Below are 18788 nucleotides of genomic sequence, written 5' to 3' on the forward strand. Positions count from 1 at the left end.
TACTTTATTCAGGAAACTATTGCTCGGCACACATGCTCTTTTTCAACACCCTGCTTTTCTCCCAAATAGTCATGATCGTGATTTTGTATATCCTGTTTTATTTTGTGTTCACTCCCCCTTGTGTCATGTCTAGTTGTACTTCCTGTCTGTGTTTTCCCTCTCTGTGATTGTTGATTTGTTCCTCCTGTATCCGTTCACCTTGCCCTTATGTTTTAGCTTCTCTCCCCAGCTGTGTCTCGTTCCCCTCGTTTAGTGTCTGTGTGTATATATCCCTGTCTGTCCCAGTGTTCCTTGTCAGATCGTCATCTAAGTGTCACCCTGGTAGTAGATGTTTCCTTGTGCGCCCTGTGTCGTCCTGGTTTCTGTTTAAAGTTTTAATTTTTGCCTTATTTTGTACTTTAGTAAGCTTTTTGGAATAAAGCCCTCTTTTTGTTAATCTCCTCGTCTGCCGTCTTGCATTTGAGTCCTCACCGTGACAGTAACAGCCATTTGTTGATGCCATCTTTGTTTGTTGCAGTGATTTTATTAGGAAAATGTACTGCTTTTTATTGACAGCACTTGCCAACATTTAATGGAGCATCTGCACATTATAAATATCACTAAGTGCTGATGTGATCAAACATGGTTGTATTTTACTGTTTCACCACATCGGCTAATGAGAAGTGATTTAAAGGATGTGACATCTAACGAGGAAGTTCAACATTTCCAGCTGATATCCTGCATTAGGTTCATCAACAATGAATTGTTTGCCAGCATGAGGTCTTAACTACTGATCCAGTGATGGCAAGCATGCAGAATACTCAAAGCATGCACACCTGGACACACGCACACGCACACAATACACAAAACATCACCGCTACTGTGTGACTTAAGGAGTCCTGACTGTGTTCAATATCCAGTTAAATATCCCCGACACAGTTTGCTACTGATGTGCGCTTAATATCTCCATCTACTCACAGACAGTGTGGAGCCCCGCCTGCGAAAGAGCAGCGTGTACAAGAAGCAGCAGCAGCCACACCTTTTACCAAGTCAAGGAAGATCAGACAAAGATGCCAAGTCTCTCTGAATATTATCATTGTGCAGCAGATGCACGCGGCGGCTCTCAATCTCCACATACTGAATCGTATTCAGGAAACTTTTTCAGAGCTGCTTTTCTTTGAGCACTTAGGTCAGAAACATGTCACCGTGCCAAGGCGATGCATGGACAAGAACACTGAGAAAATAAGACTTTCAGACTCACTTATAGATATTTTTCCGTGGCACTCTGGTTACATAGTTCTAATTATAGCCTCATGAAAAGCAAGCAGTCACTAAATTCCTGCCAGGCAGATAAAATGAGCGCTCGGTGAACAGCGATGTAACCCTGATCGTTCCTCTCTGCAGGGTTTAGAAACATCAAGTAATAGTGTGCGTCTGCTGCTTCAAGGTGAAAATGTGGGAAATGTTAAAGAAATTCAGGACACAGCACTACAACCTCAGCAGTTAGTGAGAACTGTATTTCTAATGTGAATGAATCCAAGGCCATTGCGGTAGAACAGTATCTGCTGTGTGGGCGGGTGTATTTCTGAGAACGAGAGACACCTTAGAGACAATAATCCAGGTTGTGTAATAGCTCGTGTCCGGGCCAAAGTGCTTTGTTAAAATATTCATGAATTTGTTCACAAAGTTTGGATAGGAGCTTCTAAACGTTAAATGAGTAGCCATAAATTCACATTTCCATTAGCACAGAAAACTGGGGCAAAAGTATATTTATACAGAATAAAGCAACAAAATAATTAATTACCCTTAGCTTGACATGTGTCCTCCTTCTGAGCCATTTTTCTCGTGGGCTCGATGGAGAGAACGCAGCAGAGCCCAACTTGTCCGCTTCCTGGGTCTTCAAGGCGTCACATCGCATGAGCTGTCAATAAACACGTGTAAATAAGAGCAGCGGAGATGGAAGAAGTATTCAGATCTTGTACTTGACGTGTAGCAATACTCTGTTGCAAGCAAAAGTCCTGCATCAAGTGTAAAAACATCAAAATAAACAGAAAGTACCAAAACTTAAAGTGCTCATCATGGCACATTTCATTATGTATATTATATTACTGGATTATAGTTATTGATGCATTAATTTGTTCATCACTTTAATGTTGAAGATAGTAAAGGTGGAGCTCATTTGAATTACTCCATACACTGCTGGGGTAGCCTAACCTTTAATTACATCATAACTTTATATTACTTTATATATTTTTGAATTAATCATCTGAATCGGCTAATGTAACTAATGTTATCAAATAAATGTAGTGGAGTAACAATGTACAATATTTTCCTCTGAGATGAAGTGGCCTACAACTATAAGTTTTACTTTTTGTATTACACAAGTAAATGTACTTAGTTACATTAAAGCGCTGAAGAACAAGCCATCACACAGAAACCATCTGCTTCCATTAAGCAGACAGGACAGATTTGTCTATCAGTAAAAACTCTAGTTTCTGCACATGAGAATAATAACAGGAAATGTTATCTGAAGCCTTGACATTTAATCTGGAGTTATGTTTTGAGATCATAAATCACAATTTTAATGGAAAGCTTTTGTGACAAGAGCAGCACTGACACAGATAAAGGGCTGAGGGGGGATTTGGAGTACTTGAATAAAAATGACCTCGCTTTACTTGAAAGAATCCATGCATATCATTCCTGACTCTTAAGCGTAGAGAGGCTCCTTGTTCCACAACATTGGAAGTCATCGTCGTACATAGTGAGTTTGGACTGTGAGAAAAGAACATGATTCAGCTTTAACAAATTGTTTTCTGTGCAGCCTTTATATTCCAAGACGATCCTTTAATATGACGCAGCATCGAGTGGAGCTGCCAACTGCTGAACCAAAACAATGATCTGGGTTTATTAGCTTCCTGATGGCGTTGATAGCGCTTCCTTTTTCCTATGTGCTCTTTATTCACCTCACGTTTTCTCACAAAGACGATATGCTGCAGTAGACATTGGCAGTGTGTGGTTTATTCTTTTTCTCTAGAAGCTTTGTTTTACAATGATCAAGTTCAAAAGGCTGCCGGTGTTTCAAAGGGCTTTTAACAGGACAAGATGTGATACACTTCTCTTATTAATTTATTATTTTTGGCCTGCTCTTTATCGGTTTCTGAGGATTTAGGGAACATAAAATATTCATGGGCAGCTCAGTAGGTAGATGGTGGTAATAACATTGCCACAGCTCAAGGTTTATTTCACACTATAAGACTCTTCTGATCAAAGTTTGGCTCCTTATGTCAAGTTGATGACAGAGATATGGAAATGCCTGCACAATTAACTGAAGCTAAGAACACATATGTTGACCTGTAAAATCCTAACCAGTGTAAAAACTGTTGGCAACACACATTTAACTTCTGACTTCAGTCATACCCTTTTAGACTTATACATAGACTACATAATCCTGCTCAAATTTGTTCAGTCATAAAATCAAACATGTTGGATAAAATTGCTCCTGCTGCAGTGTGAGGTGAATCCTAAACATCTCCGCACAAGATAAAGTGAGCCGACTGGTAATAGTGAATATAGTCCCTTAGTTTTGCAGACCACTGCACAATCCCTACGATCTTGACCTTCACACATGAAGGCTAAATTGAGGTAAAAATGGGCTTTATATCATGAAGTGTGTTCTGAACTGTAGATCCACGTCAGGACTCAGGACTGGATTATAGCTCAACCTACCGTGTTCTGTCTTGAAACAACTTAACCCAATAGTTATGGTTAAAATGTTTGGGTACAACTCTATATACATGCATTTCTTTGGGGGTGTGGATGACATTACTGGCTCGTGGCCAGACTTCTAGTTATAATATATTCAGATTCTCATCCGTGCAGAAGGAGCCCTTGAACAGCTAGCGACTTCTTCTATCGTACCGTGTTGTTGGTGAAGCAAGAAGACATCATTAAACGGAAACAGCTGTTCCATAATGGCATAAGGAGTTCACCAAGGGTCAATCCTAGGACCTCTTTTATTGAACCACAATATGCTGCCATTAACTGAATTTGGATCATTTTAATGTTGCACAACACATTTATATTCTTTCACTGTATATGCTATTTTTACATACAAGAACTTTGCCTTGGTTTGTCTTTTAGCCTGTTGCTTTGTCTCCATGTACTATAAAAAGCACCTTGAATTATGTGCTAATGTGCTATAATGTGCAACTGTAATAAACAAAGTGCAGATTATGAATTCATGGTTGATCTGGAAATATGCCACAAGAAATACCAACACTAGCTTCTAAAAACTAAACCACTTTATAACTTTATATTAAAGCAACAACAAATTGACTATATTGTTTCCAACTTAACACCTCTGTCCAGTGCCTCCACTTTCTATCTCCAACAACTTTCTTGCTGGTGGTTTTGTTATGCTATACAGCATCATACAGTTTGACATGCTTCATCTCACAAAGAGTTAAACAGATGATGCAGTGGCAGCAAGAGGTTTCATGCTGCTCTCATTTAGTTATAACAACATGTCAAAGAAGTAAACAAAAGCCCTTGAGGGCGTGGACTAGGAACAGACCACAATTGTTAGACCAATGAAGACACGGTGCATATACAAACGTATTGCCCTATCAAGAGACGAGATATGTGTAATATTGAGTCACTTTGTTTCATCTACTTCCAGAGCAATGTGCTGAGAGAGCCGTTCTATATTTGGCTTTAAAGTTCAGTCTTTTTAAGATACCAGCCAGCAATTTCAGAGACTGTGATTCACACAGCCATTACTTTCCAATGCAAAGGTCTGTGTCTTGTTGTGACGCTTTATTCTGAAAAGGCCTTTGGATGATACCTACCACTGTTGAGAATAAAGTATGCTAATTATCCACAGAGTAAGTCTTTAATAGTTTTAGTACGCTAATTCAATTGCATTATATATATGAATGCGTACTAACTACTGAGACAATACTTTTTTCAATCTGTTAAACTTGCTAGGAAAACAACAATTGGCTGTCATTAAGGCTTTCCCACCTGACGGAGAACAAAGGCTGCTACGTCAGTTGACTCCCAGTAGGAGGCATGAAAAAGGTGAGGCAGAGCCACTGTTGGGAAGGCAGTCAGCACGTCAGGGCAATACAAAGCATAATCCAGCCTCTTGGAGCCCCACCAGCTACTGGAAACTGAAATACACACGCACACACACACACACACACACACACACACACACACATAGAAGATAATTAAATAAATGACACAGGATAGTGCAGCTTCTCAGTCTTTCTCCTTCCCTCCCACTTACTGTTAGTGATGGTGTTTCCCAGCTGGCCCATAAAGCAAATTGACATTTCACTTTCCACACTGGTCACGCTAGCTCTACGCCCTCCCTCTTCTCCTTCTCCTCCTCCTCCTCCTCCTCCACCTTCAGGTTTCATCTCAGAGGACATCTGTGAAGCTGGACCTCCAGGAGTTATCTCTCCTTCCAAAAACACATTTGAATGGCCTTGGATACTCTCCGCTAGGGAGGGTGAGAAGAGGAGGGAAAGAGAAAAGACAAGGACAAACGGAGAGGGAAGCGGAAAGGAAATGCTTTGATCACACAACAATTGACTGGCTCTAATCTTTAAACCAATGCTGTTATTATTTGCCTAATAAGATGCAGTGTATATCGACTTGCTTTGTGCTTTATCAAGGAAAACCAAAGACGAGCACTAAGTACAATGACGGAAACTGCTTCCACTTTTCATGGGGTCGAATCAAATTGTATTGACTTTGGAAGCCGCCAAAAAAACATCTTGCTTTTGACTCCTGACAAGTAGAATCATTTTTTCTGGTTGGGTTCCTCTCTCCCACGTCTCTACGCAGCTCCTTCCTATTTGTTCTGCGATAACACTGTAGGATGAAATGAAAATGAGAAATGCCCCTGGAGACCTGGTTTCACCAGACATCATGGATCTACTTGTTATTCTCTAAGACGCAGAGCCTAGAATCTCATCAATAATTTAATAGTTGGAGAGAAGTTTCTACCAGCTGTACTCAGTAGCACATTTTCCCCAAAACTTACAGTACATACGTATATATGGATATGCATAATGCTGTATTGTTATGTGTGTTTATATGTATATATATTATTATTATCCGTTTACATTTTTTATCTTTTCTTTTGATTTGTTGTATATGTGTAGGTATGTTTATCTTTTGCTTTTTTTTTTTTAAAGATATAATATTAACATTTCATCACTAGACCTATGTAATATATTTGTCCTGAGTTGAAACTGCTTTAATCAGTCTTTTTTAGCAGTTTAATTATAAGTCTGTTTCTTTTGGAGAGGAGGAGATCTCTGTCCTCCCCTTATCTACATTTAAATGTTTATGTATATTTAATGCTGTGGTTATTCATTTTTTATGTTGTGTTATTGGGGATTGGAGGGACTGTTTGTGGATATTTGTTCTGTTTATTCAAAAGGGAACAAAAAGCCAATAAACATAATATGAAAAAAAACTACCTTCCATACATGCTGGGGAGAAAATAACTTGCACTGAATGTAATACAATTTGAACAAAGAGCATTGCCTAACATGGCTGAACAAAACAGCCATGATCTTTGTCTCTCTCTTTGAGAACACTCCAACACCGTTTTCCTCTTCTTACCTGTGTTATGAAACTAAAGAGTTTTTTCCAGCCAGACTCTGGAGAGTTCTCATTATCCTGTTACCTAGGCCTTGCATGTTGCTGTGGATCTCTTATGACGCTGGATATGGCTTTACTCACGTCTGAATGAGCCTCTCTACTCCACTGCTGTGTTACACAGTGTGCTACAAATACTACAAACCAATGCAATCTTTATATTTGTGTGTGTGTCACAAACAAGCCAAGACTCCAATTTCCAGGTGACCCTACTTCAGCAACATGTCATTTACTTTGCTCCCATTTACTGTAATATGTATCAATCCAGTGGGATATCTTCTGATGCGATGGAGTGGATATAAGGCAGAAACAGGGAGCTGGATCAGGGAGCAGCATGGCTGGGGAGAGCCGAGATAAAATGAGATCAAGTGTGTCTGCATGCCTGCAAATGTTAAGCAGAATACATCTTGTCTGGGTTGAAGAGGATCTTGTTGCATCGCTGGAAAGAACAGATTCTCCTCACAATTTCCTTTGACAAATTATTTTGTGTTTACGTGACTTCGACATATTGGCAGATTAACCCTTTCTCCGCTGCCTGCTGGAATGGTTAGAAATAAACCGCCAGATGCAGCCACATGTTGCGTGATTGGTCTGTCAGATTAACAGCCGCCCCCTCAGACGTGAGGGAGCATCAGGTGTAGTTAATAAATCTGGATTGTTAGGATGATGAAGGTGATGGAATCTGACACACACAGTGATGCTAGATAGGATGGCTTTCCGTCAAATGGATCTGCAGAAAATATGTTGTTGTTTGGGAAGATATAGAATTGTTATGGCTAATTTACATTTATTCAAATCAGGTAAAAATATGACTCATGTATTTGTATTTCATAATTTTACGTTATTAGAGAGAGAATTCAGCTGCCTGTTATAGCATCTGAAGATCGTTAAGTTGGATGGATTTGTCCACGTATCTGGCATGAATGAACATTGAGAAACGGAGAGAAATAGTGAAAGAAAGAAAGGTTTTTCATTTACTTTCACTTTTCAAGGAAAAATCTTGGTTGCTGGCATTGAATTACAAAAGGTATTCAGAATTGTATATGATATTGTGAAGCTAAAACGTAGTCAATAAATCATCATTTATAATTCAAAAATGCAAAAACATTTGTCAGTTCCAGCCTCTCAAATTCAAAGATTTGCTATTTTGTAAAATGATTGCTAACTAAATACTTTTAGGTCTTTTAGATTGTATGTTGGACAAAACAATAAATTCGAAGTAGAGTTGCAATGATTAGTTGATTAGACGATTGACAGAAAATGAATTGACAACTATTTTGAAAATCGATATATTGTTTAAGTGTTTATTAAGGTAAAAATAAACCAAAACAAACAATCAGACATCACTTTGATAATTGTGATGAGCATTTAACTATTTTCTGATTTATAGACCAAACGATGAATCAGAAAACTAATCTGCATACTAATCCATTTAGAAAATGATCGTTAGTTAGTTCGTAATAGTTTCTCAAGAGATTGTAATGATTTAATGCATGATGTTGCATGATGAAAATAACAGTTGCAGCTCTATGGGAACGACCCTGTAATTGATTCATCATAAAAGTAAATGATAGAAAGTTATTTGCAGTAATTTGAAATCTGACTGTATTCCTTGATTTAAGGTGTGATGGCAGGTAACATTGCTCTTTTTATTAAGTGTTTATCAAGAGCTTCTCTATATCCATATCTAAGCATATCTCTCTCTCTCTCTCTCTCTCTCTCTCTCTTTCCTTCTCTCTTTATTTCTCTCTCTCCTTTTCTCTCTCTGTTTAATAACCACCTGTTTGGACCATTATGATGACAGCTGAATGAACCCAATACTTATGCTCTAATCAACATGTTGTTCATAAGTGTAGACAGACATTGTTTGCACAGTATACTGATTGCAGACAAGACAAGCTTTCCATGAGCAACATAATTAACATTTCATGTCTAAAATGGAGTAGGAAGAAGCTAAACTCAAGCAATCACACAAACCAACTCTCCGCCCTAGAATCCATCCAACTATATTCATCTTCATCATATATAAACAACACTTCCCAATCAAGCATATAAAAAATAGACATGAAAAGCCAATAACAACAATATCACCATGTTTTACAATCCTCATTTTTCTATACTAGTGAAGATTCTGTTATTATTAATGAGCCTCACAGAGCTAAGAGGGGCCGTCACTTTCAGTCTGTCTTTCTTTCACAGCACAATAAGCAGAGAGGGAGAGAGAGAGGGAGAGAGAAAGAGAGGAAGAGAGAGAGAGAAAAGTCCAGTGTGTGACGCATTTTTTTAAACACACACATACAATTTCAAAAGTCATGCTGGTGAAGAAGCAGAGAAGAAAGTCAAAAAAACTGCAGGGGCTAGCAGGAAAGGAAAGATGAGGCTACATGATGACAAAGACGGACACAAAGGCGAGATACAAGGGTGAGCACAAGCATGTCAGTGTCTTCGTTCATCAGAGAAGAAATATTAAAGTAAAACCAATACAGTGCGCACACCAGTCCCATGAAATAACCAGCAGGGAAATGGAAAGATTGTGATTTAAGGCACGATGTAAGGGAGAGTGAATCAGCTGATGACAATGGTGAAATGAAGGACAAGCAGAGAATTCATAAAGTGAGGGAGGATGATTGCACTGTGGCCTTGAAACGTCTTTGTGACTAAAAGAGACGGAAAGAGACTTTTAACTCAGCCCCCTCCCCCCTCCAGTGCTCGTCACGCTCTCAGCCTCCACTCACACTAGCATCCTATTAAGGAATAATTTAATAGCCAGCAAAAGAAACACCACCATCATTACATTAATGCACCATTAGCCATGTGATCAATACTGATAAAAATGACTATAATTCTATGTGTATTTTACCATCTTGGATCATAGTTCCCATTGGACCATAGCTGGAAATCAATAGGAAGAGGGCTCGTTCTCTCTCTATTAGCAGCATTCATCAAAATAAAAGCTCTACCGTCGACGGGTGTGGATGGGAAAGCCATACCCATAGGGGTCTGTTTTGATTGGCTTTCCATGCCTTCATAACAAGTAATTACTATATTACAGAGGAGGAAATGGGTGATGTGTGTCGCTGTTTCTTCTGTGTGTCTGTGAGAGCGGGCTATGTTTGTATGTCTGTGTCTGTCCGTGTGCACCTGTCAGTGGATTTTTAATTTAACACATAATTTGACAGCATCCAAGCCCGATCAAGGAGACAGGGATGCAGACCTGTAATTAAAACCCAGTATAGCTGCAAGTGTACGCTGTGTGTCTGCCTTTACACTCCATCGCCTTTATCTGCAGTATTGGCTGTTAAAGGCGTCAAGCATCCCGCTTGGTGACTGGCTGAAAATGATTAAATTAATAAATCATCCACTTTACATAGGTAAAAACGCTGCTTTATTTAATATTATGAGTAAGATGTTTTCTGTACACAGGTCACATACGAGCGAAACACACACATTACAAGAATGGTCAGATGATTTTGAGTGAATGAGTGATGCTATTTCCAGACATGGAATACATAACATTACCGGGTTTGTAAAAGTAATGGCTTTATGACATTCAAACATAGGTTTCCAAATGTCAATTATTGTTGATTTCCATTATGCAATCCCATCTATTACTTCACATCGCTTCATTAAAAGTGTTTGGGGTGTGTTTGTTTTTTTGTTGCAATTGATGATAATTAAGTGATTATTTCTTTATGGAAGTCATTTTTTTACAGTCATATTAACAAGGCAGATCACTTCATGCATTAGATCTCACTTTCTGCATATTTAACCGTGCTGCTCTGGCTTTAACGTTCTGCCGTATTGTCAGATGTGACAGAAATGTTAGTAAGATATTAATGTTACCAGTTGTAAGATAATTATCCTATTTATACATTATATTTTGACCCTAAATTATTCTCAAAACCTCAAAATCTTTTCCATATTATTAAGATTTTATGGAGCTAATCTGGAACTAGCTTTAATTAATTAAAATATTGACCATGTCAGTTATGTTTAAGGAAATCAGAGAAGTCAGTGTCACTACTCAGAACAAATATCCGTACAAAGACTTATGTACCTGACAAAACTGCTGGGTCTGACCTATTTAGATTATCATTACATTGTGTATGTAAAAGTCCCACTACATTTACATAACAAGGTGCATGTCTGAATTGGGCTTAAGTTGGTTAAATCTGTTTCTGCTCTTAACTTGCTAAAGAATATACTGTAATGCATGGTTCCCAGTAAAGAGCATAATTGAAAACTAAATGGAACCATCTCCATATCACTGAGATGGCACATTTGACAAATCTGCTTTGACATATTTATTATGATTGCATGTTGAATAAAGGCATTTTTTAAAGCATTGCACCAAACCACAAAGCCTTATCTTCTGATCTGAGTTCATGCTCGCGGGCTGTTAGCTCAAGCGATCAGTCCTTGCCCTACTTTCTCTCAGTGAGGTAGGTAGATAGAGGAACCAGGCGATGCGTCTTTACTGCTGTTTAGAGTGAGTGTCTATTTCCCAGAAGTGGGCTAAAACATGCTTTAATAAATCAGCGTCTCGTTAAGGACTCTGTCCCTACAACCAGGCCTTTCAGTCGGATGACAGCAGTACTGTGCCACATCTAGCAGACTAATATCTCACATACTGTGCCTGTTCATCCTGAGTGGTGGCAGGCTAACGGTACTGCATCCCAACAAGATGAAGTATAATTACTTCAAACTGCAGGCCTTGGGGGCAGGATTTAGCTCTGCCTCTGCAGGGTAAACTCACACAGACTGGGTTTGAGGCTCTGCGTGCACATATGCTAAGTCATACAATCTTTCGGCAGCTGTAATCTAGACCCACTTACAGATTTCATGCAAGCCTGGAAATTGAAAATCCAGAAGGCAAAGTTATACGGCAATACAATTATGCCAAAAAAAATAGATTAACCAATGAAATATTCAAGAAGAGCTGCTCTCGCATCTCTTGTAAATTGATTTCCAGGGTCGAATCACACGTCCTTACCTATGAGCATTGAGCGTCCATCGCCTAGAGGGTAGCGCTGGTAGCGCGGCACAGCAAAGGGTGGCAACTTGTGGAAGAGAGGCTGCAGCAGCGGCTCCAGTCTGGAGGCTGAAGGGTCCGAAGGGTAAAACAAGTTGAAAATCTGAGAGCAAGCTGGATGCAGCTGGCTCACTGAGGGGCAGAAAGTAAAATGGACAGGCAAAGCAATTAGGAACAGGAGTATAGCTGTGTCACATGAGCAATATTTGAAAGTGGCAGATTTGGAAACACACAGGTATGGCAACAAAACGACATTGAGTGGAGCAGGAACAAATTAAAAATAAATACTTTTCTTGTAGTGTTGGGGTAAAACACGAGTAAAAATCAGGAAAATAATTTAAAGACAATCCATCTATAGCACCTTTTATACAGGTTAGTGCAGTCAAGTGCTTCATAGGTAAGTGCACACTAATATTGAGACAGTATAATTTGAGTAACAATTGGAGATCCAATAAAAACCCTGCTGTTATATGTGAGTTATTGTGCACATACTGTACTTGTGTAGAGGTGTTGAGGTTGTGAAGCATTGCATTCTGGGATATATGTTACATGTGTTTTTGAGCCTTACCCTGGACGGCAGGCAGAACAGTGCGTCTCATGGCCAGCACAAGGCCCAAAGGGCAGCCCAGCAGGAAGCAGTCGGACACCTCAAAGTCGAATCGACCGGGATTCAACACCAGACTGGTGCTGCTGCCACCACGAACCTCCATGCTGTCCTTCATCAAACTAGGAACACAAAAAATGTAATGTTGGTAGTATGTCGCCATGGCCTACCAGTCCAAATGTGTGGCAATTCACTCTTCCACTGACAGTCATACAGCATCCTCAAACTCATTGGCTACTCTGAGCCACGATGCATTGGAAGGAGGCAAGTGAGGATTTTGTGAGATTGGTTTAGTCAGCAATAACTTAATGATGGTTGGGTTGTACAAAGGATTCAAAGTGCATAACTGAGACGCCAATTATGCTGCAGGTTTACTTTGAGAAGTTTTTTGGGGACACGATAATTGATATTGTTCATCAGTTTGAAAAGCTGTTTGGACACAGATGAGTCAGTGTTGCTTTTGCTTTGTCCTGATTCAATTGTAGGATGTATAGTGTTAACACTCCGGGGCCTTTATGACTCAGTCTTAGTAGCGCGTCACTCAGCCTTCACAGGCTGCATCATGCTTACAGCTGTTTAAACAGCCAAGCCAGTCTCAGCCACGACAAGATCTCTCTGCTCTCTAGCGAGCCAACATTTTCCGATTAAGTCCTGCATGGGGAGAGGGGATTAGCCAACACCATCTCTAAAAGCCAAATCAATAGTGCTTTGATTGCCTTCCGCTTCCATTTGGTTTTCGTTTCATTTGGGTTCGTAATGTCTCCACTCCTTCACTTCTTCACTTCTTCCTACCATGCAATTAGGAAACTGTCAGTCTGTCTGTGTGTCTGCCAAAATGTATTACTGCTGCAAAACAACCTCACAGGTAGTAACTTCCTGCAAACTCTCAAAGTATGAGCAGTATCTGTGTGGCTGAAGCGACAGTAAACCATTAGGGCTTTATGAACAGTACATGTGGAGTAGGGATTAGTTTGTTGTCATTAAAACAAAAAATGATGCTCTTAGCAAGTGGACTTTTCATTCAGCAGCACATTGCCTGCTGGTGTAGAAAGTGAAGTGTTAAATGTGCTAAATGTCCCTTTTGAAGTTATAGCACTTGTCATTTAACAGCAGATTGTTATCAATATGTTAAGTAAATATGACACATATTACATTGGCTCACTGTTATTGAGAAAATGGTTGACATGGTTTTATGAGGGATAATGGGCAATGAACACAGGACGAGTATCACAATGCCCTGCACTAAATAGATCTGACACTGGCTACTTATTAAACTAAAGCATTGCCAATAGATTTCCTAATGGGCATTAGACATGCATGAAGCCTTTCAGTAGCTTTAACTGCACATAATGTTTTTTTCTGAGCACTTTAGACTAAATAGATGTTTAAATTTAGACAAGTATGTCCATTCCTCAACTTGAGAAGATCGTTTTATTTACCATCTGTTTAAATGTCAGTGAAATTAGACAAAACACACATCCCTAACAAAGATAAGACAGGGAGAAAATGAGACAAGGTAAAGTCAAATTCACACAACCGATTCCCAGTCAGGGCCCAAGCAGAGCAAGGGTGCATGTGAAAAGGAGTGAACCAGAAGTAGACATCGGAGAGGCCAGTCCGATAGGAGGGATGTGTGTGAAAAGGAGCTTTCTTGTTGACTGGGAACGTCCACTGGGAGGTGTAGGGGAAAAGAGCACATCCAGGAGAGAGGTTACCCTCCACTGAGGAAGGCTCGAGATTAATGAGTGTAACAAGAAGTGAAAGGTTGTAGGAGGTGCACCTCTATGAACACAATGTGGCGTAACTGTGAAAAGATGGGATCCTCTCTTCAGTGCCTGTGTTATTGTGATGGTATAAGCCTAGTGGAGCGTGTGATTTGAAATGGGAACACTGGTTGCATGAATTGAGTCAACATGGCAGTCGTACCCCTTCCAGCCAAACCCCCCGACTAATTTCTCCCTCAGCGCTCTTGTCTCCCGCACAAACTGACAGGCACAGGCACAAACAGGCTATTTATAGTCCTGCAGAGACAGGTGGGCATTCAGGGCAGTCAAGCTGCAAATATTGAAAAAGAGCACGGGTGAGACAGGTTGACACACTCCAGGAAAACCTGGATGAGGTCCGGCGTGCAACATCTGGGTTATCATATGAACCCCTAACAGAATCATCAGTGGTAGACAAAAGCTATTCGACAGAAATGGATGAAATTATTTCTACTCTGTATGTTTGATGTGCTTTTTTGCCAAGATGAGGGTGTTTGTGTGATTGTTTTTAGTTTGGGCCATGTTTGAATGCTGTAAATTATATAATATGTTATCTGTGAAATTGTGTTTATTTCTGGCTATTGCACAAAACACTAAATCTGCTTTCGCTCCAGTGTATTTACAGATTGACCAATAGTAGCAGACTGTTGCTATTTGTTTGATTGTACACAGTGCACAGTTACTACCCTCCTTCCTGCACCAACAATTGTTGTGAAGAAGAAGCAGTCTGATTGAGATTATAGGCTTTTATCTTTGTGATTGTGTGTGTAAGTGTGTGTGAGTGTTTGTGTTTGAGCTATTGAACACCTTTTGAAATTCTCTTTTTTTGCACTGACATAAATCTGATCTGATTTTTATATTTCATATGACCTAATATTCATCCAGCGATATTAAATGGCTAGATACCTCGATATAAACAGGATGTCAAGATCTTTGGTGGTAGACAAACTTATATTGTCTCACAGAATACATCGTCATATCGTCAGACCTTGTTTAGGGGTATATTCATGCGTACTGTCCCACCTGGAAAAAAAGCTGTGCTGGCCCGTTGACGAGGTGTCTCCATCATATGAGTCGCTCTGCTTACGGCTGAGCGGCGGCCCACTCTGGCCGTTCCCTTCATTGGGGGCGGAGATATCGATGTTGCTCTTACTGAGCCTCTTGCTAGAACTCAGACTCGGGCTGGACTCCCCCAGTAGGCCCGAGTTATCCTGAGAGGAAGGAGGAGAGTACAATATACTGTAGACTAATACACTCAAAGCAGTGAGTGATCCACACACCCACAATTCAGCTTCACTGAGATTTGTATCTACAGTACACCCTTTATGTATGTGACTTTAGAAAACATATTGGCAAGGACATTGCCTCGAGTGTATTGTGACATTTCTAAAAGCTGTGTCTTGGTAGAGGCATAGTAGAGGTGACTAATGTGCATGCTTGTTTAAGCGAGAGGACGAACAAGATATAACACAAGCATGTGATCTTAATCATTTGCACGGATTTCTTAATGATTGTTTTTTTAAAGATGAATTTTTGGGCATTTTTAATTGATTTTTTTCGGATTCAATCCCGGTCCACTGTTAAGGACTCAGTCTTAGTACATGGGGTGCCTTCTCTACTAGGTGAGCCATCAGAGAGCCCCATTTCCTAATGATGTATCACCAGTAGCAGTTAATACTCCACTCCCAAACCCCGTACACGTCTGTGCATCACAATCATCATGTTATCACTGTAATAGGGAGTTCCTACCTTCAGGCTCTCAGTGCTGTTGTTCCTGCTGCTGTTGTTGGGGCTTCCAGACCTCTGGTGGTTGCTAAAGCACAAAGCGTCGAAGCACAGCACACCTCCCACACAGTCGCCCATCAGGCATACCTGCTCGGAAATATATATAATTCAGACAGCCTCCACATACTGTATGGTGCAATCAGTCAGGGATAGATTTAACAGGAGGACAATTATGAATGGGATTTAAAAACAACTACATGTTTCGCTGGGACAGCATTGTGTCCCAATTCCAGACTATATAGAAATAGGATATAGTATGTAATATACTAACTGTCTTATCTTGTTCTACTTTTGAAAGTTAGTATACAAGGAATCAATGCTTTTACCATTTTGCACTAACAGGCAAAGATGCAATGTGTGCGGCAATGGACATCAATCAGAACTTAGACCACGATTGCTACTACAATTGCACAAAGAGAAAGTAAAATGTTTTTAAATAATTGTATTACTTTATAAGTAATTCTTTGTTTTCCTACACGGTATCATTCTGGAATTATTTCATCACAATTCATCGTCTTTTTGTTTTTTTTCTGCAGCTGTGAGCAGCGCCACCATTTCCTATGTGCATTGCATTGACGGGCATCAACACTCACAAATTAAATGATTCGTTTTTTTCCGGCCACGTTCACAATATATCATTCAGACTGTAATTATGAGCGGCCGAGTGGGAAAACGGTTCACGAAGGCCTCTGAGTTGTAATTCTGAGTTAGACGTATTGTGAATTGCTGAAAGCTATAATATTTCACACATGGTGAAAGGATCTACAGAGGGGTCATTTCAAATAACTGAAATGGGTATTCTAACCAATAAGTGAACACTCAAAAGTCTGTATGATGTATGATTTTCCTCTTCTTCCCATTCTGCAAACATTGGGAGAATTCATGGTGAGTATGCATGCTTCTTTTCATCAATTCTTCAACACCTTTTTTTTTCTTCAGTTCAGCGGTGTTCCCTGTGTGGATCCATATGCCTATTACTGTATCCGCAGCCAATTAACAATTAAAAAATCCAGATTGTAGGAATAAAAATCCCCACAGCTGATTATGATAATAATTACACATAGATCAATGTGTATGGAAAATACCGCAGAGTAATTAGACTGGGATTTCATTTAATCAATTTAATGAGCGAAGCAAGTTGTAGAAATAAAGTTGGAAGGGCATGCCTTGCATATATTTACATACTTTAGCAGAATATAACTCCAATTTAATGTATACTGAAACCTATTGCAACCAATCCATCCACAATAGCTACAGCCAATCAGGAAGAACAGGTGCTGGTGTGATTACCTTTATTGTAATCACCTGGTGGGGTTGTTAACTTGCACCTCTTGACTGTCTTCTGTTGGTGTTGAGTGGCTCATCAGGATGTATTGATCAGTGGCTCTCACTAATGTGCCTTGTTGCTGATAGTCATTTTGTTGTTGGTCGTATGTGATGTCATTTCTCCCATGTTTTATTTTTTTGTTTTTATGCTGCACCAGAATTGCCCTTCGGGGACAATAAAGCTTTATTGAATTGAATTATCCGTCTAACAATCTGAGGGTTTGCATTTCAAACAAGCACTACAGCGGCTGAACTACAGCAGCTGATAGAAAAAACAAATGAACCCCAGAAAAATAACAATTATTTGTCAGACACGGCCATAACACTTGTTGACCTGCCTTTTTAATTACACTTCGAAAGATGAGAGACAAGAGTGAAGGAGTTCTCCTTCGAGACAGACCTGACCCGTGAATCCCTGGCCGTCCTCGGACTGCAGGAAGCTGCGGTAGACCTGGTTGGCTCGGGCGATCACGGTGGCCACGGCATCCTGGTAGCGAGGTGAGACGATAGCGAGGAGGGGGAGAGCAGCCAGGGGCAGGTGGTCCACGCTGCTGGACACACAGCTCTCGTCATAGCTATACGGGTTCAAACTGGAAGAGGAAGAAAAAGGGTGATGAAAGGAAGAAGGTACCGTATGAATAATAACAGATTGCATCATTTTACGTCTTAATTAAAGTATTTTGGGAGTGTTTCCTACTGACTTTGTAAAATGACAGTCATCAATTTCTGATGCACAGTAATGTTCCCTCGACTTTCCTAAATGTATTAATGTCTCATCCAATCTGTTCATGATGTACTCTAATCTGATTTGAGGCAAGGCTTTCCCACAATGTGTGTGTGTGTGTGTGTGTGTGTGTGTGTGTGTGTGTGTGTGTGTGTGTACACAAGCAAGATAAGGAGGAGAGGGATGTTATCTCAAGGAATAAAACACATGCACAGGTATCAGCAATGAGACAAAGAGTAAAGACAAAATGACTCTACTGCTGTGTAGACATTAATGGATGTGTGTGTGTAGGTGCTTGTGTATGTCACAATGACAGCGCAGATGCAGATCAAGCGAGACACTTCATGTGACAGCGCTGGGGAAATGGTAAAAGATGGCGTTGCCCTGGACTCTCTCCTTGAGCAGCAGTGCCAACCCTGCCATCATCCATCAGATGGCAGAAAGGCACAACCTCTATATTGACAGCACTGACACAAAAATGTGCATAGTGCAACATTTTGGGAAGGACACATTTGCTCTCCCAGATACCACTGAGATCAATAATAATAAGATATGTGATACATTTAGCATGGATTAACAACACAACTGAAAGCATGAAGGGGAAAGGTCTGCCTGGCTCTGCCTTGCAACAACTTCAGAACGGTTTGATGATTTTTCTTTTAGTCAGCAAGTCCCATGAAAAGGCCGAAACCAATTATCAAAAAGAAATCTGTCACTCAATACTTTCAAATGTCTATGGCACTTTAGCCTGAAATCCTTACAGGGGGCTTCACAATATGTACAGCATGCAACAACCTCTTTGCCTAGACCTTCACATTTGCAAAGGAGAAAGGACACAAACTGAAGATGTACATCTTTAAAGATGTCGCAAATATACTTTTTAGTTGGGCTGAGTAGTTT

General features: G+C 40.0%; 1 protein-coding gene across 2 annotated transcripts in view; it reads right to left on the minus strand.

Annotated features, from left to right (window-relative positions):
* Positions 1–18788, minus strand: part of pitpnm3 (PITPNM family member 3) — an 80466-nt gene that overhangs the window by 7463 nt on the left and 54215 nt on the right. For both annotated transcript variants that reach the window (XM_029446313.1, XM_029446312.1), the window contains exons 6-13: positions 17565–17754; positions 15803–15925; positions 15077–15264; positions 12255–12412; positions 11648–11818; positions 5270–5485; positions 5002–5150; positions 1784–1900 (exon numbers count right to left, since the gene is read on the minus strand). In XM_029446313.1, the coding sequence (XP_029302173.1) occupies positions 1784–1900; positions 5002–5150; positions 5270–5485; positions 11648–11818; positions 12255–12412; positions 15077–15264; positions 15803–15925; positions 17565–17754 (1312 nt within the window). The remainder of the gene's footprint in view (positions 1–1783; positions 1901–5001; positions 5151–5269; positions 5486–11647; positions 11819–12254; positions 12413–15076; positions 15265–15802; positions 15926–17564; positions 17755–18788) is intronic.

This window comes from Cottoperca gobio, chromosome 13 (genome assembly GCF_900634415.1).
Source record: "Cottoperca gobio chromosome 13, fCotGob3.1, whole genome shotgun sequence".
Taxonomy (NCBI): domain Eukaryota; kingdom Metazoa; phylum Chordata; class Actinopteri; order Perciformes; family Bovichtidae; genus Cottoperca; species Cottoperca gobio.